This window comes from Eurosta solidaginis, chromosome 2 (assembly GCF_040869045.1).
Source record: "Eurosta solidaginis isolate ZX-2024a chromosome 2, ASM4086904v1, whole genome shotgun sequence".
NCBI lineage: Eukaryota > Metazoa > Arthropoda > Insecta > Diptera > Tephritidae > Eurosta > Eurosta solidaginis.
The window spans coordinates 37528219-37552780 of NC_090320.1; the positions used below are offsets into that span (position 1 = coordinate 37528219).

Here is a 24562-nt window from a genome sequence, read left to right on the forward strand (position 1 = left end):
ATGCCACTAGCTCCGCCCTATGATTAGGTTTTTGGCTGATTTAGTCCGTAATTTATGTGGGTGTTTAGCGCAGTGGTAGTGGGAGCTATTCCAACGTCTTCGCTACTGGCGAATGACCCACCTTTGTTAGCTGGTTTTCCAGGCTTTAGTAGTAGTGGAATAATCTTTTCCATTTTCTATTGTCCTGGAATTATCCGATATTGTTGTTGACGAACCGCCTAAGCTCTGCGTATAGCTCATAGTATGAGACCTTGGAACTCACAATATGTCAGAAGACCTTTAAGAACTGTCTCTTCAATAATTTATGCGTAAGATATCAAATTCAGCTAAGTTTTTATTATTCTTTCAAAATTATTTTCTAGTTCTCGAACTGCGGAGAATCTTACACCATTGGCATCTAAACAAAATGGCTATGCAACATTTGATAAAAGTAATATTCAGCAAGATAATGCGAACAAAAAACCGGCCGAACCAGCTATTCCGACGGGCGATACGTAAAAGTAATTAATATATATAAAAAAAAGACTTAGTTATGTATATATATGTATAAAATTTATCATTACTGTTTACGTATGGGTTGTATCCAATCTCTTGTAATTAGGGGATTTACAACGTCTTTCAAATTTACAATTTTTAGAATCACGTACCAAAATATGGCAGAATATGCGAAGACTATTGAATGGCATCGAATATGTGAGAATGGCATATCAAACTTGCAAACATAGACTTTACTTTCAAATACGTATTTTTTCTTCCCATGCCAACTAGCAAAAACCAGTCGTTCGTTGAGATGACCTCTTGTTGTTGCTGTTTTTGGAGCAGCGCTTCGCCCCATCCAATAGGTGCGACTGATCACAAATTGTCATCAATATCCGCTATCGGGAGTCCAAGGAAAATTGCTGTTTCAACAGGGGGGGACCATAATAAGAGGGGTGTTAGAGGCGTTGGTTCCACAATACAGTTGAAGAGATGGTTGGTGTCATGTGGGGACACGTTACAAGCAGGACATATGTTTTGTATGTCGGGGTTCATTCTGGATAGGTAAGAGTTTAACCTGTTCGAGTATCCAGATCGAAGTTGAGCTGGAGTGACTCGCGTTCCCTAGGGAGTGTGCGTTCCTCTTCTGCACGTTTTGGACATTGTTCTTTCAGTACAGGATTCAGCGGGTAATTCCTGGCATAGAGGTCCGACGCTTGTTTGTGGAGTTCACTACCTGCTTGTGTTTTTTGACTTCATACGGTTTCTGAAATGGCCTCTTGTTGTTGTCGTTGTTGTTGTTGTAGCAGTGCTTCGCCCCATCCAATAGGTGCGACCGATCACAAATTGTCATCAAGAGACTGCCGATTCCCAATACAGTCGGTTCTATGTACCGGAGCGACTCGGGATTTTTCCCGACCAAGGACACTCATTTCAGTGTAACTCCATTTAATTTGTTGCGTTCCTCCCACAGATGGCCTCTTCTTTAATAACTGTAAACAAGAATAAAATGTCACCAAATTCCTAAAATACTACTTAAAAACGACCTCTTCTCTCATATGCTACCATCTTACCGAATGTGTGAGATACGTCCTTGTTAAGAAAACTTTTAAGTTAGTAGGATCGTTCGAATCGAGCTCAAGACCTCAACAATCTTTTTTGTCATTATTATTGTTATGATATTGTAACGAATTCTCAAATTCCTCTTATTTGCAACCTCCTGCTAACGTTCGTATCGCTAAACTGTTGAATAAAATAACTCCAATATTCAATAATGCAAAATGGATTTTATTAGACTACTTTGAAAATACTTCACAATAACACTTATACTTCGAAACCAATAGCGTGCTTAAATCAAACTGATTGCTCATGCCTCAGCTTGTGCTGCTTTTATACTCCTCGGTTTCCTCGTTCGTATACTTCTAGGCGTTTCTTCTTCTAGAATTTACTACCTAGTTACCAGCTATAAACTACAGATGCACGTTTATAGCTTCTCGCATAGCAATATGCGCGTGTATATGTGAGTAATACTTCCATCAATGATTGCATACTTTTGTGAGTATCTCAGATATATGCATGTGTTTGTTCGTATCTCTCCGCTGCTTCTCCGCTGCTTGTATGTGCATATGTGTAGACATAATGATTGATTTGTTTATGTACATACCAGTGACTGCTTAGTATCGGCTTAGAGATGATAGTATCCCTTAGTGTTGCTAATATTCGTCACAATATAATTTTTCTTAATTGAATAGAAGAAAAAAAAAATTTTTATACAACTGTCATTACTTATAGATCCATTTCGGAAATTGGTAAACTCCTTCATTGGCCGATAAAACCGCAGCAAAATTGTAAATGCATCTCACAGTACGAGAAAAAACTATCAATAAATATGGCACTATGGCATCATTGCCATTAAAATATACTCAATCCTCGTGTTCCAATGAAAACCATATGGTTCACGTTGTTATTGCATTTGCATGTTAAATCTCTATCCGTATCATTGGAACACGAGGAATATTCACATTTGCTGATTTCCAATGAAGCCTGATTTATAACTCGATAAAAATTGAACATGCAAATGCATCAACAACGTCGTGATCCTTATATTTAATTGGATCAATTTCGGGTCCCTATAACGGTTCGTTTGGTTTTTCGTAGTAGTTTTTTACTTGTAGCACTTACAGACATGCGCACTAGGCTGTCCGATATTTACCAACTTTTTTCACTCGACACCCCATACATATGTATTTATTTTAAGTCTGACAATACATTATAAAGGCCATAAAATAATTACGTAATAATAATTTTAAGCCATGCTGGTAAAACGATACATTTACCAAACTTTCCCATAAAATGTTTAATAAAAGTTTTATAAACACCCTCTGTTAAATATTTTTGAAGTCAAAACTGACGCGTTTGACTGCGGCTTCCATCCGTAGGGAAAATCAAAAATTTTGCTTCGTAAAAAAATATTCACAAAAAACCAGAAAAGAACTCAGAATCGGTGGGTGCGTATGTAGAAGAAAATATAAAAACCACAACAAAATAAACAATTGTCTTTTGCAAATATCTCCTGAGAAAAGTAAGGATTTTAACGATTGTTATTAGGTCTGAACATGTCTTTTGATACCTCTCCCGACTTTTTGGACGTATCTTAACTGTCGACCCCGGTTTTTAAGTGATAGTATTCTAGTATTTTTCTTAAGTAGCGTGGTTTAAAGAACTTATAATACTAGTTATTAGTTTGATACTTTGTTTTGTATTTTAAACTAATAGTGTTTTCTGTTCTACACAAAAATTTCGCCTTCACGCCAACTCTTCAAAAAGTTGTGTTCTGTTGTAAAATCAGCGCAGCCCTAGAGGGCATCATTATCTTTTCCCAACAACCTACCCCTAAAAATGACCAAAAATGCAACATTACTTGCCCTCGCTGCCATTGACGGTGCAGAGAACAGCCCTGTCCATCAGCTGATGAATCACATTAGCTTTGTTCGCGTATTTTTCCAACACAAACTTACAAACAGCCAAAATCCTCTCAACTATCAGCTGTTTCCTCTCATAGAGAAAAATATGTAAAAAACTACGCGAACAGAAATCCATCAAAAACTATCACAATTTGCGAACAGCTGACGAATATTTGGCGGCAATTTTGGCAATGTTGTGTCATAGCTGGTGGATGTCCGTAAAGTTTATCCATCTTCTTCCACGAGAGCCAAAAACAAAAATTCATCCAAATGTTCGCCCTGATTATTTTCATTAACATATACCTTTTCCATGCTTTATTTTCCGGCTGCAATACTTCAATTAAACTTCGCTTTCCTCCTGGTCCTTCCAGCGGAGTGGTGACCGCCCTCTTCCTCTGCTTCCATAGGCGGATTCCGTTCAAAATACTAATACGCGTAGAGGTCCCTAAATCTTTCAAAATAAAAAAATAAAAGTTCTATAAAATAAAGTACAAAACCAAAATTTTATAGTCGCAGAGCACAAGAAACTCGGTGCCCGGGCGCTTTCTTCGTCACCCCCCCCCCCCCCCCCCCCTCTTCTTCAAGCAACAATTTTCAGCAACAAAACTATTTGTGTCAAACAGCGACATATAAAATTAATACTGTAACGAATTTTGGGGAATTCCGCTTATTCCAAACCTTCTGCTAACGTTCGAATCGCTAAACTGTTGAATAAATAACTCCAATATTCAATACTGCAAAATGGTCTTTATTATACTACTTTGAGAATACTTCACAATAACACTTATACTTCACAACCAATAGCGTGCTTAAATCAAAACTGATTAGTCAGCTTGCGCTGCTTTTATACTCTCGGTTTCCTAGTTCACCCATTTCTTCTATGGTCTAGTAATTTCGCGAACATCATGTTTGGTTACCAGCCATATACATGTATATTTGTAGTTTGTAGCCATATGCGTGTGTATATGTGAGTACTACTTCGGCTGATGATTACATGTGTTTGGGAGTATCTCTCCGTTGCTTTGTATGTATGTGCGTAAATGATAATTGATTTGTTAACGTACACAAGAGTGTCAGCTTGCTTTATTGTTGTTGTGCATTTATTTAATAACCGCTTACTGACGTTAGTATCACTTAGTGATGCTAATATTCTTCACAATACAATTAGTTTAAAACTACTATTACGTTGCAAAAAGGTAGCAAAAAACAAAAAACTTACATTTCAAATAATTTTCTTTAATTCGATACAGCGCGATTACAAACTTCTATTCGGTTCAAAATAAGATACACAACGAAAATTTCGGCAGCGATGATTTGTCATAATAGTCTAAGAGCCCGTGACTGCCAGACCTTCGCCTTTTTATAAAAGTTGAAATTTCGACAGTGCATACTTCCAACTGAAGCAAGATCGTTGGTCTATTATAAAACTTGAGGCATAGTGGCTTTAACAGATATCGTGCAAAAATTTTGCCGAAAAATAGACCTTTCCTTCGTCATTTTATAAAAACTGATTTTCATATATGGGCTTCGTCACGTTATAAGAAGCCACTAGCCTCATTGACAGACACTTTCCATAGTGGCTTTGTCCAGCCAGACACTTTTTATAATACAAAACTGTACTTTTTCATAAGCTGAAAGTTTTTTACGGCAAACAAAATTTCAAAAGTTTCTTTTAAAGATTTTGTATTCGAATTTCAGTAGAAAACTGCTTCGATGTTCTTTGAAGTTTAGAAGGATTAAAAGTGTCTGGTTAATCAAAGCCACTATGGAAAGTGTCTGGCAACGAAGATCGAAAGTTGCTCCTAATAAGCGCCAATATTATGTTAATGACCTGTTCACGCTTTTATTTAAAAATATGTATTTTAATTCACGTAACACAGTAACGATTCTTTATTAATAATAAAATAATCAGTTCACGACAAAGGCGCAATACGCGTTTACACTGAAAGAAAAATACTGGTAAAATCAAACGAAATACGGGTCAATTCAAACGAATTTCCGTCAATTTTTATCCATCGCAACAAGATGTTGAATCAACTGCGCACAAATCGTTGATTCGTAATTGACCGTTTTAGTAGTCAAATGAACAAAAAAAGTTGTTGCGAGTGAGTTTTCACGGAGAGCATTTCATGGCAGAAATACACTCGGAGTGCTGGTCGAACACTGCCGAGGAGCGACCCCGCTTAGAAAATTTTTCTTCTAATTGAAAAAGCTTGTTTCTAAAATTTTGATGTTGCTTTGCCCGGGGTGTGAACCCAGGGTCTTCGGTGTGGTAGGCGGAGCATGCTACAATCACACCACGGCGGCCGCCATATAAATACGTAAATATGTGAATACATAAATACGCATGCTTGCTACATATACATACATATGAATATAGAAATGAAAATAGTAGTCACAAAACTGATTTTCAATTATTTCAGTTGCTCAGCTCATTCTCAATTTCTTCTCTCGCATGTAGTTGGCACACTTGATTGTTTCGAACAAAACTTGTAGTATAAATGTTTGACATAACATTTTAAAAAGAGAATTTGTAAGTTATAGAAAAGTAAAGAATCAAATCGCAGGAAGGTAATTCCACACTGGAGTAACTTTACGTGTAATTCGGCAAATTTAATTTTCGTAACACTTTAAGTTGAAACGATTCCAAAACAACTCAAACTTTTATTTTGCCGGAAACATCAACATTAAAAAAGGATGTTTTTTTTATTATCTTATTAGATTCGTTCGCGTAAGTGAAAATTCATAAAAACTTGAGCAAAATGTTACTAACTTTGGAAAAATCCTATTCGTTCAAGCAAAACCTTTGCAACAAGATGGCGCAATTTTGCATTTCGCTTGGACGAGAAGTTGCAAAATTGTACCCGATAAATAGGTGTCCCGGTATCTCATAATTTTTTGCACAGTAAATTCAAAAAAGGGTTTTTTCGTTTTGTATTGATAACTGAAAAACTAGTTTTCCCATTTTGTGTGTTTATCGATTTGATGGTTTTCTTATTTTGGTGTTTTTTTTTAACAAGTGGCACCATAGTCATAAGTACAAAGTAGAGAGCGCAGGGGGCGTAAAATTCTCTTTGAAATTTGCTCATGTATTGACATTTGATCGCCGTTGAAATGACCTGTAAGATCAGTTGTGTTAGAAAAATCAGTTAGATTGATTAGGAATCTGTCAAAAGTTTAGAGCATAATGTGTTAAATCTATTTGCGCACATAGCCTTAGTACATATATCAGGCAGCTGGATTTCTGTATTGATTGATGTTAATTTTATCATGCCCTTTGAAACCTTGTCGCTGATAAAATGGTGTTTGATATCAATGTGCTTTGTTCTTTTTAATTCATAAGTATTAGCCATATCAATACAACCATTGTTATCCTCAAAATATTTCAATTCGTTCATCACTAATTGTTTAAGGTTCTTAAGTATACCACGTAACCAAACTGCTTCTGTTACTGCTGCACTTAGAGCTCCATATTCTGACTCACTTGATGATAATGCAACAGTAGTTTGCTTTTTGCTGGACTATGCAACTGTGCATCCATAAACTTGAAAAATGAATCCGCTCACTGATTTTCGATCCGTTGCATCACTTGCCCAATCTGCATCAGCAAATCCAACAAGAGATTTTTTTGATGTTTCTTTAAACACCAACTTCTTTTGCCTAGAACCCTTCAGATATCTTAATATTGTAACGAATTTACTTGCAACTCCTCTTATTTGCGATCCTCTGCTAAGTTCGAATCACTAAACTGTTGAATAAATAACTCCAATTTGTAATAATGCAAAATGGCCTTTATTAAGGTACTTCACAATACACTCAACTGTGCAACGAATAGCTTGCTTAATAACCACACTGATTGATAGCTCAATGAAACTCTACTATTCAAAATAATACTGCTATTGCTCGCTAGATATCGTCTTAATCGCAACTGCTTGACAACTCAAATCAAACTGAATTACTTCTTACTCGCCTGCATCGCTTTTATAGTTTACGCTGCATACTTCTAGGCTCTTCGATTTCCAGAAGTTACTAGTTGTTTCGGCTACAAAATCGCCAGCCACAACTACGTGCACAAATTATTGCTCTCTCTTGTGACAACTCAGATAAGGTATATGCATGTGTTTGTAGTTTACAGTCTCCCGCACACACATAAGCGTATAAGTAAATTCATCGGTGTGTGACATCTCATCTCTCGCTGCCTTGTATGTAAATGTTGCTCGTCGGAATGTGTACATATGTGTAGACGCAATTATTGATTCGTTTATGTAGATACATAATGATTGAATTATTGATGTGCATTCACGTCACTGCTTAGATCGGCTTAGAGCTGGCAGCACTCCTTAGTTTTGCTAATATTCGTAACACTGCCCTCCACCTAAGTCTGATCGTCCCGATCAGACAAATCTCTCGATCTAAACGCTGCTAATCTCTCCAAATGAACCACTTTCATTTTGGTTCGTGGTTTGGTAGTGGTTTGTATGCGGTACACTACATCGTTGATCCGTTTTACAACTTTGTATGGGCCTTCCCAGTTACACTGCAATTTCGGGGACAAACCTTTTTTTCGTTGTGGGTTGTATAGCAGCACCAAATCTCCTTCCTGAAACCCTTCCGAATTAATTGCTTTATCGTACCTCGCTTTCATCTTGTCACTCATAATCTTTGCTCGTTGCCTTACCAGATCGTGTATCTCTCTCAGCTCTTCTTCTAAGACATCAGTGAATTTCTTGACATTCCTCTCCGCATCGGCATCTATCCCATACTTCAAATCAGCTGGCAGTCGAAGGTCATTGCCAAAAATTACCTTTGCGGGAGTTTGGCCCGTTGTGTCATGTACTGCCGATCGGTAGGCCATCAAGAATAATGATATGTGTGTATCCCAGTCCTTATGGTACTTGTCGACTACTTTCCTTAAATGCTCCTCCAATGTTCTATTGAAACGTTCCACCATACCATCGGACTGAGGATGCAATGCAGTTGTCCGTGTTTTTCGAATGCCCAACTTCTTGCACAGTTCTTGGAACACAGCTGATTCAAAATTCCTGCCTTGGTCAGAATGTAACTCCATTGGTACACCATACCTTGCAACCCATTCGTTTTTAACCACTTCTGCTACTGTTTCTGCTTCTTGGTTTGGGATTGGGTATACCTCGGGCCATTTACTGAAATAATCCATAACCACCAGTACGTATTTGTTTCCGCGGTTGCTAGTAGGAAATGGACCTGCGACATCCATGGCGATCCTGAAATATACTGCTTCATCTGGCCACGACTTCGGGTTTTGGGCCCTTTCGCTCTGTTGCATACCTCGCAATTGGCAATCCACTCGGTGACCGACTGACGGCAACCAACCCAATAGAATCTCTGCTTAATTTTCTCGAGTGTCTTCGTGATTCCAAGATGGCCTCCACTTGGACCATTGTGCAACTCGCTGAGCACGTCAGGAATCCTTTTTCTGGGAACAACTATAAGTTTCTTCTTGCACTGACCATCCTCACTCTCCCATACTCGATGCAAGCAACCGGATATCAATTCCAAACTGTTCCACTGTGCCCAATATGACTTCGCAATGGGACTCTCTGCTGACATATCCTCTCTGCTTGGTCTTTCGTTTCGTTCGAGCCCTTGCATAACATGTGACAGATCTGTATCTTCTAGCTGACACTTTCTTAGTTGTTCCTTGTCCCATTCATCCGTACACGTTATAGTCATTAGCCGGACATCTATAATGTCTTCTTTAGCCTCGGCCTTTGAACAGTGCTTGCATTCCAAACTACATGGCCTTCGTGACATTGCATCGGCATTTCCATGGGTACTACCTTTTCGATGCTCAATGGAAAAGTCATAGCTTTGAAGTCGCTCGATCCACCGTGCCAATTGTCCTTCCGGATTACGGAACTGCAGAAGCCATTTCAATGCTGCGTGATCTGTCCTGACATGGAATCGCTGGCCGTAGAGGTATTTGTGAAAATGTTTAATGCACTCTACCAATGCCAACAGCTCTCTCCGCGTAACACAGTAGTTCCTCTCTGGTTTTCCAATCGAACGGCTGTAATATGCAACTACCTTCTCCTGTCCATCGACCAGTTGTGATAAAACGCCTCCTATAGCATATCCACTTGCATCTGTATCTAGAATAAATGTTGCTCCTGGAATCGGATATGCTAACATTGGGGCAGTGCACAAACGCTCCTTCAATGTTTGGAAAGCCACTTCTTGCTCCTTCTTCCATTCAAAAGCTTTGTTTTTTCTTGTAAGCTCATGGAGGCTATGGGCTACGCTGGAAAAATTTGGTACAAATCGGCGGTAATATGTGCACAGCCCAAGAAAACTTCTCAATTCATGTAGATCCTGTGGTCTTGGCCAATCCTGTACAGCCTCTATTTTTTCGTTCGCAGTGCAGATGCCCTCTGTCGTTACCTTGTGACCCAAATAATTGACTTCCTTTTTAAACAGCGCACACTTTTTGGGACTTAACTTCAGACCAGCGCCAGCTATTCTCTGGAAAACTTCCTCCAAGTTCTTAAGATGTTCATCAAAGTTCTTGCCCAATACGATGATGTCGTCCAGGTACACCAAGCATGTTTTCCAATGTAGTCCTTTCAGTACCTGGTCCATGAGTCTCTCAAAAGTAGCTGGTGCATTACAAAGTCCAAAAGGCATCACTGTAAATTGCCAAAGACCATCACCGACACTGAAGGCTGTTTTCTCTTTATCTTCCTCCTTCACCTCCACTTGCCAGTAGCCGCTTTTCAAGTCCAGCGTGGAAAACCATTTCGTACCAGATAGCGAGTCCAGAGTGTCGTCAATTCTTGGCAATGGGTAGCTATCCTTTTTCGTTACGTCATTCAACTTCCGGTAGTCCACGCAAAACCTCATTTTTCCATCCTTCTTTTTTACAAGTACTACCGGTGAGCTCCATGGACTAGCTGATGGTTCGATGACGCCGCTGTCGTTCATTTCTTGAATGATTTGACTCACAACTTCCCGCTTCGCCAGTGGAACACTACGTGGAGCTTGACGGATCGGTCTCGCATCTCCAGTGTCAATTTGATGTTTCACAACATTGGTGCGGCCTGGTTTGGAACCATCCTGGTCAAATATGTTCGCGTATTTTATGAGCAGTTGTTTTGCCTTACTCTGATAGGCTTCCTCTAGCCCATGCGTCCATGCCGTGATATCATTTGAAAGATTAGTATTACTAGATGAAACGTGTTCCTGGAGCTGTTCACAGTTAATAACTACTTCGGCCTCTTGGCATCTTCCCAAAATAGCTCCTTTGGTCAAATTGAATGGTGACTTGAACTCATTTAGTACTCTTACCGGAATACGTCCATCTTGTTTTGTCATAGCCAGGGTTTTTCCTACAAGTATGTTCAGTGCTGATTTATTTGCTGCTTCGACAACCCACAATTTGTTTGTCCCACAATCTCCATCAACCTTTGCCCAGATGACTGCTTCTGATTTTGGTGGTATTTGCTGACTCTCTTCCACCAGCACTCGTTTACTACTGTAGCCTCTCTCGTAGCCGAAATTAAGTGGCACATCCATGTTCTTATATCGCATCGTCTTGCTTTGCATATCGATTTTGATGCCTTGGTTGATTAAGAAGTCCACTCCAATTATGATTTCATCAACAATATCTGCCACTATAAAATTGTGTAGTACCGTGACGTTCCCGATTGCTACTTCACATTCTACTTCTCCAATTACCTGGGTGTCTTCTCCAGTGGCTGTACGCAATATTGCTCCATGCAATGGTCTTATCTTCTTGTTGACTAAATCCGCTCGAATGATGGAATGAGATGCACCCGTATCTACAGTCAGTAAACGTTCCTTTCCATCCACATTTCCTCCGACAGTAAGATTGCTCGACCTTCTTCCAATTTGTGAGATAGAGATTATGGGGCATTCAATTGAGGGAGTCAGCTGTCGCCCCTTGCTGCTGACTCGCTTTAGTTTAACGATTGATTTGTCTTGGAGATTTGCTCATCTCCTTCTGCTCTGCGTTTACGACCACCCACATTGTTGGAACTGTTAGGGTTGGTGTTGCAATAACGCGCAATATGCCCTGGCTTTCCACACTTAAAGCATTTGACTGCATCATTATTCTTCTGCTGCGTACCCTTCAATGCTTCCAAAATTGCGTCTACCCAGTCTGGCTTTTCCACTTCCACGCGATGAGCTTTGTACGCTGGCTTACTCAAAAGTGAGGCTGTTTCCTGAGTCAGTGCATGCGATACCGTTTCAGCAAACGTTAGTTTTGGATTCGCATATGTAGCCCGCTTCGTTTCCACATCTCGTATGCCATTTATGAAACTCTGGATTTTTACCCTTTCAGTGTATTCCACGGGTGCGTCTGCATTTGCAAGATGAGCCAATCTTTCAATATCTGAAGCAAACTCCTGCAATGTCTCATTTGCTTTTTGGTAGCGGTTTTGCAACTCAATTTGGAATATCTGTTTCCTATGCTCGCTTCCGTAACGTCTCTCTAAAGCGCTCATCAATGTTTCGTAGTGGTTCCGCTCGTACTCTGGGATGGTCTGTAAGATTTCCGCGGCAGGCCCTTTCAGTGCCACGAACAGAGCTGCAACTTTATCTTCAGCATTCCATTGGTTCACTGCTGCGGTCTTCTCAAACTGTAGCTTAAAGACCTGTAAAGGAACAGAACCGTCAAAGGATGGTGTCTTTACCTTTGGATTACTCGCTGAAACAGCTGGGCGGTTTAGTTGTAACTGCTCCATACGACCTTTTAACGCTTCTATTTCGGCATCAATTTTGTCCTCGAGTTGTAAAATTTTTGCATCCTGTTCTTCCAGTTTCACAAAGAGCTGCGATGATACCTGTTCCGAAATTTGTGCCGACATTGCAGATATACGTGCCTCTTGCGCTTCCAGTTGAGACGCCAAATGTGTCTTCTGTTCTTCCAATTGTGATGTTATACGGGTTTCCTGCGATTCCAGTTGGGATACCATATACGTCTTCTGTTCGTCAAGTTGTGAAGAAATTTGTGTTTCCTGTGCTTCAATCTTCGATGTTATTCGTGTCTCTTGGGATTCCATCTGTGATGACATATACGTTTTCTGTTCTTCCATCTTGGATGTTAAACGTGTCTCCTGCGATTCCAGCTGAGATGCCACTGTCGATGTTTGAGCAGTTATTGCAGCCAATATCATGTTCAAGTCTGTGCTCGTAACTGTCTGCGATGTTTCGTTTTTCTCTTCAATTTTTGTTGTTGTTTCGTCCCCATCAGGATAAAAGACAAACTCGTCCACATCAATTCCTTGCGATTCCATTACCTCTCGTAGCCGTGCTTGAAGTTCGATCTTATTCCCAGTTGTATTTAATCCCCGGTTTTCCAACTCCTTTTTCAGTTGCTGGATCTTCAATTCACTGAACTTTGCCATGTCCAAGTTGTATTCCCAATCTTCGGAATTTATTCAACAATTCCTCTTCTGACACCAATTGTAACGAATTTACTTGCAACTCCTCTTATTTGCAATCCTCTGCTAAGTTCGAATCACTAAACTGTTGAATAAATAACTCCAATTTGTAATAATGCAAAATGGCCTTTATTAAGGTACTTCACAATACACTCAACTGTGCAACGAATAGCTTGCTTAATAACCACACTGATTGATAGCTCAATGAAACTCTACTATTCAAAATAATACTGCTATTGCTCGCTAGATATCGTCTTAATCGCAACTGCTTGACAACTCAAATCAAACTGAATTACTTCTTACTCGCCTGCATCGCTTTTATAGTTTACGCTGCATACTTCTAGGCTCTTCGATTTCCAGAAGTTACTAGTTGTTTCGGCTACAAAATCGCCAGCCACAACTACGTGCACAAATTATTGCTCTCTCTTGTGACAACTCAGATAAGGTATATGCATGTGTTTGTAGTTTACAGTCTCCCGCACACACATAAGCGTATAAGTAAATTCATCGGTGTGTGACATCTCATCTCTCGCTGCCTTGTATGTAAATGTTGCTCGTCGGAATGTGTACATATGTGTAGACGCAATTATTGATTCGTTTATGTAGATACATAATGATTGAATTATTGATGTGCATTCACGTCACTGCTTAGATCGGCTTAGAGCTGGCAGCACTCCTTAGTTTTGCTAATATTCGTAACAATATCCTTTTTAAACATTGCCAATAATCATTGCCAGGATCTTGTTGATATCTTCCCATGTAATCAATCGAATAACAAATATCAAGTCTTACTCAGAGCATTATGTACATTAAACTACCCAACAATTCTCTTCGCTAGGCGATAAATTCAATGATTTGCTAAAATAGAATAAAATTAATACAAAACAAAGCAAATTCTTTGACACAATTTCATTCGAACTTTATTGTAACACTTTTTGGCAGACAACGTTTTTGGGTTTTCCATTTTTCGCGTAAATTAATAATGGAGATGGTTTGCCTACTCGTGAGCAAGCTACACACAATTGTCCATGAGAAAAAATTGGGTTTTCTAAATTAATACCGCACATTTGTAGATACTGTCCTTGCGCCTTATTAATTGTCATAGCGAAGACAAGGCGAATAGGGAACTGCAAACGTTTGAAATCGAATGGTAAGTCCGTCGGAATCAGTGGAATTCTGGGTATCAAAACGTCTTCTCCTTTGTACTTCCCTTTCAAAATTGTTGCTTCGATAACGTTACCCATTAGCTTCTTCACAGCGAGTCTGGTACCGTTGCAAAGTCGTGGCACATTAATGTTGCGCAGCATAATAATCGGTGCTCCAATTTCTAATCGTAAATTATGAGGTGGTAGGCCTGGCAAATCGAGTGAGTTTAAGAATTCAGATGGATAATTTACGACATCATCTTGATCAGTAATAGTGTCCATTGACTTATATGCAACTATGTCACCAGCTATTTGATCCAAAATAGCTGCACTTATATCATTGACGTCCTTATTTTTTCCCAGCTAAAATTGCTCTTTCGCTGAGCCAATCATAGTTATTGTAATGTTGAACTATGTTTGGAAATACACTCTGTATCAATGCTTCTTTAGACTGTGCAAAAGTGCAGAATCATTCCTGTTGGATCGACAGACATTTGGCCATTTCCGATTTTCAGTAATGGCAGTGAAAATTCAGCTGCTGACGGATCGTTTTGTAGTTGAACTCGTACGTTTGTAGTAAGTGTAAGCGTGTTTATATGTCTCCATAAATACAATGATTTTAAACATGCATTGATTTCATCTGCAGCCGTGGATTTTGGGATCACAGATAATGTTTGCCTGAAATCTCCAGCCAATAAAATCATGGCACCTCCAAAGACTGTTTGGTTTCCTCGTAGATCTTTCAAAGTTCTATCAAGAGCTTGCAATAATTTCTTGTGTGCCATAGTACACTCGTCCCATACGATGAGCTTACATACTTTAAGAACTTTTGCCATTCCAGATGTTTTCGAAATCGGTATCGTTATCAGTCTTCGGACTTGAAAATTTTTATTAGTGGTAGATTTTCCAAAAAATAGTGGTAGATTTGAGAAAAAAGTTATTATTATTTTGAGTTTTATAAAGTCGTTCAACTGCATTGATTTTCTTCCCGAAAAATTGTGGAAAAAATAAGGTTTCTTCAGAAAACTTCTATAAAAATCGATCACCTATTTTTAAGTTTGCGTGGTAGAAGTGGTAGAACTTATATTTCAGGAAAAAAGGTGGTAGATCTACCACTTTAGTGATAGAAGTCCGAACACTGCTCACAGTTGAACTGCATACAAATTAACGGAACATTAGCGTTGTTGGTACGAAAAATTATCATGTACTAAAGAATCAACTGCTTTCATTTGATACCCATATTATACAAACACATCGTAGGGTTATCCGGGTCCACACTTTGGCCTATATCTCGAGACCCTAGTCACCTAGGAGTACGAAAAGTACCCCATATTAAAGTACTCATCAAAAGCTTCCATTTAATACCCATATTATACAAACACATCGTAGGGTTATCCGGGTCCACGTTTTGACCTATATCTCAAGACCCTAGAAATTAAAAAAAAAAATTGTTTGCTAAAAACCCCCTATTTGATCCCTATAATATGAAAAATATTCACTCATTTCATTTTTATATATAGATAATTGGTTCCTTATTTTTTAACAGTTGCAGTCTTTTCTCCATGGGACGGCGTACATAATTACACTCTTCCGTACCGAATTTACTTAGCCTTTTATCAATACTTGATTCTTGCGACAGTGATATATAATCTCCAAAAGTTTCAATCTTTATACCAAGAAAATACTTCAATGTACCACAGTCGGACATTTGAAATTTTTTACTTAAAGTTGTTTTCAACCAATTAATGGACGAAATGTGTTTTCCAGCAATTAGTAAGCCGTCGACATACATAATAACAATTAAAAAATCTCCATGATTAAATTTCGTATACACACAGTAGTCATGATTTGATCTACTAAATCCAATTTCCAGCAAATATTGATTCAACTTTTGATGCCAACATCTCGGTGATTGTTTTAAGCCGTACAGCGATTTTCGTAGCTTGCAAGCTTTGGTGGTTCGCATAACATCAATTTCAATTTCATACAAACCATCACGTAGGTGTGCTGTTGCCAACAACTCTCCATTCTTGATGATATTAGTTTCATTTTTACAAAATGTAACATCCACACCAGCTTTAGTAAGTTTACGAACAGATAGCAAATTATCACGCAGTTCTGATACAAACAAAACGTCATTCATTACAAAAATGCATTCCTTTATTACTAAAACCAATTATTTGTCCTGCATAGTTAGCAGTAAGAGTTTGACTATCCTTGGCAACGTCAATGAAAACGGGGTTATCTACACTGAAAAAAATACTGGTAAAAACAACCGAAATACGGGTCAATTCAACTGAAATTTCTGTCAATTTTTATCCATCGCAACAAGATGTTGAGTCCACTGCGCACAAATCGTTGATTCGTAATTGACCGTTCTAGTAGTCAAATAAACAAATAAAGTTGTTTCATTATACTTTACCCATAGTTTTGTTAACCAGCGTAAACTGTTAAATTAAAAGTGTTGATTTATATGAGTTAACCGGGGATTGCCCGTATCGCTTTAAATGTATGAAAACATTTATTTCAAGAAATTTTTAATTTTATAATTTATTGGCGGCCACCGTGGTGTGATGGTAGCGTGCTCCGCCTATCACACCGTATGCCCTGGGTTCAACTCCCGGGCAAAGCAACATCAAAAATTTTAGAAATAAGATTTTTCAATTAGAAGAAAATTTTTCTAAGCGGGGTCGCCCCTCGGCAGTGTCTGGCAAGCGCTCCGATTGTATTTCTGCCATGAAAAGCTCTCAGTGAAAACTCATAAAACATAAAACATGTAGGTCCCGTCCGGCCAATTTGTAGGGAAAAATCAAGAGGAGCACGACACAAATTGGAAGAGAAACTCGGCCTTAGATCTCTTCGGAGGTTATCGCGCCTTACATTTTTTTTTTTTTAATTTATTTAATAATTTGGGAAAAAAACAGGCATAACTTCAACACATAACTACATACGAATTATGTAATGTGTGGAAGATAATATATGCGAAGAAGGCAATTGGGAAAAACTTTACAACAACTACGGCATGACGTAGCTGAATGCGTTTATAACCATTTCAACTATCTTAGGAGTGCGGGTTCGACTCCCACTCCCGGGAGAAAAGGCTTTGCAGAGATTTACAAGGTATAATCGAAACATCTGTCGCCTTGTCCGTCCTGATGTCACGTTGTTTAAATTTTTCCCAAATTATTAAATAAAAAAGTGTTTATTGTCGAAATGACACTGACAGTGAAATCTATTGAAATAACAGATATTTCTGTTTTTTTTTTTTTTCTAGATTAATACCGTAAACTTTTACATCAACAGAGTTTTCTGTTCATACCTATGACATTAGGGGGACTCATGTAACCGTATAAATGCCTTATAAAGTGTGTAAACGTATAAATTTATATAGTTTACGCACGAGCTGTCAAATTTTGTATGAAAAATCATTTACACAATTTGTATAAATTTACGCGTACATTTCATTGTGTAAACGCGGTAAACTCAAAGGAATGCAACCTTGCAGACATTACAGCCGGAATTTTCATCAGAAATCTCGAACATCAGCAAGTAAAGGCGTTTTAGTTTTGATTTTTCACTTAATCTTGGTATTTTTTAATTTGTATAACAATCAAAAAATTTTTTTTGGCAATAATACAGCTGAAAAACCATCAAGTTTATCAAGAGTATTACTAGGTGCGTTCATATAACCGCGTGTGTAAATGGATATAATTTTACACCTTATAAGTTTATATGCTATCATGAGTCCCCCTATTAATACCTGTGGAAAAAATAAAAGCTGGATAAATATATTTTTAAATTTACGTAGTTTTTTCTAATGATTTTATTGTTATATTTAGTAATATTAATTAAAATAACAATAACTTAAATTTAAATTTAAATAAACAAAACTTGTTCCGAATCACCATCGAAAGCTTTGTACGAAAGTATGTTGCCATATATATACGTAAATATAATACGCATGCTTGCTACATATATATATGTATATATGCTACATACCTATTCACACACGCGTTAGTACATGCTGTAGCGAAAATAAGAGCATGTACCGCTTGTTAAACCTCATTGGCGTCGGTTTCAAGAACTTTGTTTCAACTTTCCAATTAAACATTATACACTTTATTACTTTGTTTTATTAAACGCACTTTCACCAAATTTAATTTTTTATAATTTGTTTAATTTATAGTTTTGAGCGCGTCACTTTACTGCTTATTCTCAATTTCTTCTCTCGCATGTAGAGTTGCCACACGTGATTTTTTCGAACAAAAGTTGTAGTATAAATGTTTGACAACATTTTAAATAGAGAACTTGTAAGCTATAGAAAAGTAAAGAATGAAATCGCTGGAAAGTAATTCACCATTGGAGTAACTATACATGTAATTCGGCAAGTTTAATTCTCGTAACACTTTATTTTGAAACGATTCCAAAACAACTCCAACTTGTATGCTGTCGGAAACATCAACATTAAAAAAGGATGTTTTTTATTATCTTATTAGATTCCTTCGAGTGAGTGAAAATTCGTAAAAACTTGAACAAAATCTTACTAATTTTGGAAAAATCCTGTTCGTTCAAACAAAACTTTTGCAACAAGAGGGCGGAATTTTTCATTTCGCTTGGAAGAGAAGCTGCAAAATTGTACCCGATAAATAGGTGTCCCGGTATCGCATAATTTTTTGCAGTGTTGTGCACATTACATTCAAAAAAGTTTTTTGTTATTTTTCAATTTGTGTGTTCTTTCGATTTGGTGGTTTTCTTATTTTGGTGTTTTTTTTTAACAAGTGGCACCATCGTCATAAGTACAAAGTAGAGAGTGCAGTGAACTTAAAATTCTCTTTGAAATTTGCCAATGCATTGACTGTTGTTCGCTGTTGAAATGACCTGTAAGATCAGTTGTGTTAACAGAAAAATCAGTTAGATTGATTAGGAATCGGTCAATTTTACAGAATTTGGTTAACTTAAGAGCGGCAATTTCTCTTCTGTTGAAATGACTAAACTAATTTGTTCGCTTGACAAAGAACTCGGTGAATTAACCATAATTCGATCAATTTCACCGAATCTCCGTTAAGTCAAAAACAAGAGAACAGATTTGTTGATTTTACTAGCACCATTTCTTTCAGTGTAGTTTCAAGAGCTTTTCAATATACCATTTTTCATTTGCTAAATAGCCACTGGCTCCTGAGTCTAGTTTAAATTTCAATTTTGAATTTTGTATCTCTTTATGTTCACTTCCACGGTCAGCAACAAAGCATATACGTGTAGATTTATTGTTCTCAACTGCGCTTCAAGCGTTAACATTACGACAGTCTTTAGCCTTATGGCCCACCTTTCCACATTTAAAACACTTTCGCTGAAATTTCGAAAATTTCTTGGAAATCTTTTTACTAGAAAACGTCGTATTTTCAATACAATGCATTTGTTGACGATAGTATATCTTAATTTCTTCAGCTAACAATCTTTCTTTCACTAGATTGATAGTTAACTTCGCATCACTGATATTTTGTAATGCCGTCACAAGAGGATCGAACTTCTCTGGCAAGGTCAAAAATAATTGTGCCAATAGATCTTCCTCATTCATGGTAGCACCCGCCATCTTTAGTTGTCTCACTAAATTTTCGAATCTATTTAAATAAGCTGCCACAGAGAGTCATCTTCCATCATGCGGAGCGTTATTAGCTGCTTCCGCACTAAAAGCTGACTCACAATCGATTTTCCTGCAAATCCCTTCTGAAGATTTCCCACCTCTCTAACCGTGTTCTTATCCCTGATATAAGCCACGCAATCATTGAGAACAAACCCAACCAAAATATTCTTTGCTTTTTTATCTTTTTTAAGAAATTCTTCCTTTACCGCATCATCAGTTGGAAGGTCGCCCGTTAAAACTTCCGCCAACCCGCGCGCATCGAAATGCATTTTCATTCTAAACTGCCAGTCATCGAAACCGATTCCCGAAAACTGCGGTATACCGTGATCCTTTAAATCGCCCATAACTTATTAGTATTCACGTAACGCAGTAACGATCATAGATGAATGGATTTGCGACTCTTTGTTTCGCGAGAGCGCTGTCAAAATTCACATTTTTGTCAATGATGCCACTCCAAACAAAATTGAAGATCTGATTATGGGGATTTTTGACATACATTTCGGCGATTTTATAGTTTCAATCATTTAATAAAACGATAGTCGAAAAATACTAATTTCTCCAAACATATTTTACAATAATACGACTAGTTAGAGTTAAATATAAACAAATCTAAGTAAAATTTTAATGTTAATTAAATTAATTAGTCAAATATTGTGATGCATTTAACTCACAGTGAAAATCAAATATTCTTTTGAAATTTGAGTAAATCGCACCTAGGATATAATAGTTAACATTATTTAGTGGATAGGGATTATCTTATATGTCTGACGTTCCAGGTTTTGTAATCAAAATGGACTGGCTGCATCGGGACTTCATTTTACAACACCTGTTTTTAGTGATAACTTTTGAGTGGGAAATAATATTTACCCTCCGCCTTCTAACTAATAATAAGCCACTGTTATTATTGATATAAAATGATCTTTTAAGTTACACAATTTATTTAATGATATTCTAGAAGGAAGTTTTAATTTATAATTTTAATTTTTTTTTATGAACTTTTATGATGAGATAATGTGCTTCGACAATGTTGCGATTATTTGTTTTGATTTCAGTTGTTAACATTACCTCTTGCTGCATCTGTAGTTATTGTTGAAGAAAGATGCCTCGTTTTTGCCTTAATTTTTTTACAAATTGTCCTATCCGATGAAGCTTTGTAGGGTTTTATAACTGAACGCTCACCAAATTTCCGACAGATCACTGGAGTAAGATTTTCAGCTGACTGGACGCTATCGAATATACATAAATACAGAATTATAATTTATTAACTTGTTTATCACAGAAAAACAATTATTGAAAATGCTATATTACTCAAAATGTTTTTGTTGCTATTGCTTTGGATCTCTAAACAGGAATAGAGCATTCGAGCACAGCCGTAGCATAAAAAAGCGATAGCATTTGTTATACTCAGCTACGAGCTACGTCGTGTTTATAGCGGAGCAAATATCAGAATAAAAGCTCCAAACGAAATGCTATTTGTAGCAGACCTATTAAATAATGATTACTAATGGTAATGATTAGCCGTTCCATTGATTATTTTCTTTAAACGCCATTTAATGATTACTTGCCATTATTTTCTATTTTTAATGATTACTTTTCAATTGATTAAAAAAACAATCAAAAAAAATCATGATTTTTTACGATTATTGAAAAAAATCAAAAATAATCAAAAGTAATCAAAAGTAATCAAAAGTAATGATTACTTTTGATATTTTTTTTTGATTTTTTTGATTTTTTTCCGCTTTGTTGAAAGAAAAATTTTCGTTTGTTGCATGCACGGGATAATTTCTACATACAAGTACATTTTAGGATGCAATAGTAAATCGTAAGGCTTATCGAGGCGAATATATACATGCAACATATGGGGCGAATAGTATATGAGCGTTGATTCAAACATATTATCCGGTAAGTATACACACATCTGCATATTTTACTACACTCAATTTATAAAATAATGTGGGATCGAAAACGGCGGTTTTTCTAATTACCCAGACAATATGTAAAAAAATGTTGGATTCATAGGTTGGCGTCCAAAAGATTTCATTTAGCAGCGATCCTTTATGGTTTCATCCTTAAGTCTAGCCAATTTTGTATATCCAAAAAAAAATATATATATCCACTATTTTGGATTACGTTATGGCTATGCACTGAATATTTTGTACATACAAGTACATCGGCGGATGTAACGGTATATCGTGAGCGCTTATCTAGGCATATGGGTACATACATACCCACCTACAAATTATCGTGTCTAAAGATGTAACCGCATTTTGTTTTACTACAAAACAATATGCTCAAACAATATGTATGAGTAATACTAATTAGGTTGGTAGCTTCACTTCCAACTGGAGCGATCCTGTCATTGTCACTTATCATCATGATCAGTTGTCTAACCAAAATTTGTTATATCCCAGATAAATTTATTAACATATGTCCATTTACATTAGGTTGAAACTTGTTTTTTAATTCCTTATGATTACGTCTAGAATCTATAAAATTGTATGGTTTGCAAAGTGAGCCATATTTTTAGTACTAACAATGGAAATTCCAAACACATTTGTTTGCCTATCATACATTATTTTTTTCGACATGGTTGGATATATATTATAACAAATATTTTTATGAAACAGGCTAGCAATTAATACGTGTACTGTGTTTAATGTGAATTCAATAATCTATGGATCCATTTTCCAAACGTTATTTTAAAACACAACACTTGCCTTGCAAAATGAATATTTAGATGTGCGAAATGTCAAACATTGACAATATTCAGAACCACAGTACCCTGCAAAAACGCTCCATGCCATCTGACTAGTAATTTAGGGTCAATGTGCCCGGTCATTGTAGTAGTCATATTCATAGTCACATTTGCATGGGCGAGAGAAGATTTTTCACCAACTTTTCTGTTTCGTTCCTATTAATGTGATCGTGCGTTTTTGGTCACACGATTTTTGCAGGGTAGGGATGATTTTTTCTTCTTTACAGAGTTGCATGCAATATGTTAATGAGCTGAATACAATCGAAGCTACAAATATGGCCATGTTTCGTAGCAGATTATAATCTATTAATTTTGATATTGTGAAAATGCCGGGACATACGAGTTTCCCGGCGGGACACTAAAATTTGTGAAAAATACGTGGCCGGGACCAATACGGGACTTTTGGCAACGCTAGTGCATACCCCATAACTTAATCCAAAATAGCGGATATATTAATTTTAGATACAAACAAAATTAGCTTGACTTAAGGATGAAACAATTATTATTTTATATAATGAATGTAATAATGCGCATGTGTATATACTTACCTGAGAATATGTTTGAATCAACGTTCATATACTATTCGCCCTATATGTTGCATGTATATATTCGCCTCGATAAGCGCTTACGATTTAATATTGCGTCCTAAAATGTACTTGTATCTAGAAATTATCCCGTGCATGCAACAAACGAAAAAATTTTTTCAACAAAGCGGAAAAATAATCAAAAAAAAAAAAAAAACAAAAATAATTTTAAAAAATCAAAAGTAATCATTTTTTGATTATTTCTGATTTTTTTGAATTTTTTCAATAATTGGAAAAAATCATGATTTTTTTTTGATTATTTTTTTAATCAATTGAAAAGTAACCATTAAAAATAGAAAATAATGGCAAGTAATCATTAAATGGCGTTTCAAGAAATTAATCAATGGAACGGCTAATCATTACCATTAGTAATCATTATTTAACAGGTCTGGTTTGAAGTTTTCAATATGTAATTTGTTCCGCTCTAAAACACGACGTAGTTCGTAGCGGAGCATTAGAAATATGACTTTTATGCTACGGGTCTGCTCTATGCTGTGTTCAAGCTGTAGCAGAGCATATTTTTCATTGCTACTGCTACTCCGGAGTAGCACACGCAAACACTGAAAAAAAAAATTTTACAAAAGTACTTCACTCACACAGACTTCAACGCGACCAATTTGGGTATATCCTTTGAATAAGGTTTAACGCCTCCAGCATCCAGTGCAGCGATTTCTTTTGGATGTTGATACCTTTTGTGTGTGCGCAAATTTGAGGCGCGGGCATACTTTTTATCACAAAAATCGCATGAATATAGTTTCAGGCCCGTGTGTAGTATGAGATGATTTTTTAGTTCTTTTGAACGTTTAAATGATCGCTCACAATAATCACATTTATGTTTCCTAACGTCAGAATGCACCAATAAGTGATTATTCAATGTGCTGCGCGAATTTAGACGTAGGCCACATTCAGGACAAATTAACTTGGTTGGGCTATGAATTTGCAAGTGCTTCTGGAAAAACAAATATATGAACAGTTTAAATGTTTAGTTACATAAAAAAACAAAAAAATTAAATTAATTAAAACAAGCGGCCCTCGCATTTATAAAAAAGTATTTACATATATGACAGACTTTGCCCTGCCCGAAAATTGGCTTACCTACGTTCAAAAAGTGGGCCTCGCTTCCCTCTTCCCTCTCTATACAATTCTCGTTTACGTTGTCCTCCATTTTCTTCTTATGCTAGTCCAACAACTCCCACTCAAATTCTCACTTCCAATCCCAATGCACCCACACTCATATCTTGAATCTCTATAATAAATTTTGGATACCCTCCTTCAAATAGTTGAGCAGATTAAACAATTAAAATTTCCTAATAGGTATCATCGGTTATTTTTCTAAAATAATAATATATGACACAAAATCATCGAGGGTGGAAAATTTAGTAGCACTAAAAATGAAAAGATCAACTTCATTATTGGAATAATGTTTCACTGCAATTAGTTAAGATTATGTTACCATTTGATATGTCTGTAATGCGCCCAGCACAAAATGGTATACTTTTCAATATATATCGCGAAAAGTACAGTTTGTAGAAATTTCGGAAAACGTTCGAATAG

General features: G+C 36.9%; 2 protein-coding genes across 3 annotated transcripts in view; one reads left to right on the forward strand and one right to left on the reverse strand.

Moving 5' to 3' along the window:
• LOC137241492 (zinc finger protein 208-like) overlaps positions 1–24562 on the reverse strand; it is a 184129-nt gene that overhangs the window by 114296 nt on the left and 45271 nt on the right. Inside the window, exons 3-5 of the mRNA XM_067769097.1 lie at positions 23605–23957; positions 20723–20895; positions 15573–16146 (exon numbers count right to left, since the gene is read on the reverse strand). Of these exons, the coding sequence (XP_067625198.1) occupies positions 15573–16146; positions 20723–20895; positions 23605–23957 (1100 nt within the window). The remainder of the gene's footprint in view (positions 1–15572; positions 16147–20722; positions 20896–23604; positions 23958–24562) is intronic.
• The window catches only part of LOC137239567 (zinc finger protein weckle-like), a 185253-nt gene that overhangs the window by 49859 nt on the left and 110832 nt on the right, over positions 1–24562 (forward strand). The window contains exon 4 of one of the 2 annotated variants that reach the window (XM_067765002.1): positions 363–500. In XM_067765002.1, the coding sequence (XP_067621103.1) occupies positions 363–498 (136 nt within the window). In that variant the 3' untranslated portion in view covers positions 499–500. Of the gene's footprint in view, positions 1–362; positions 5609–24562 lie in introns of those variants that run through there. The other variant, XM_067765001.1, reaches the window with a different exon arrangement.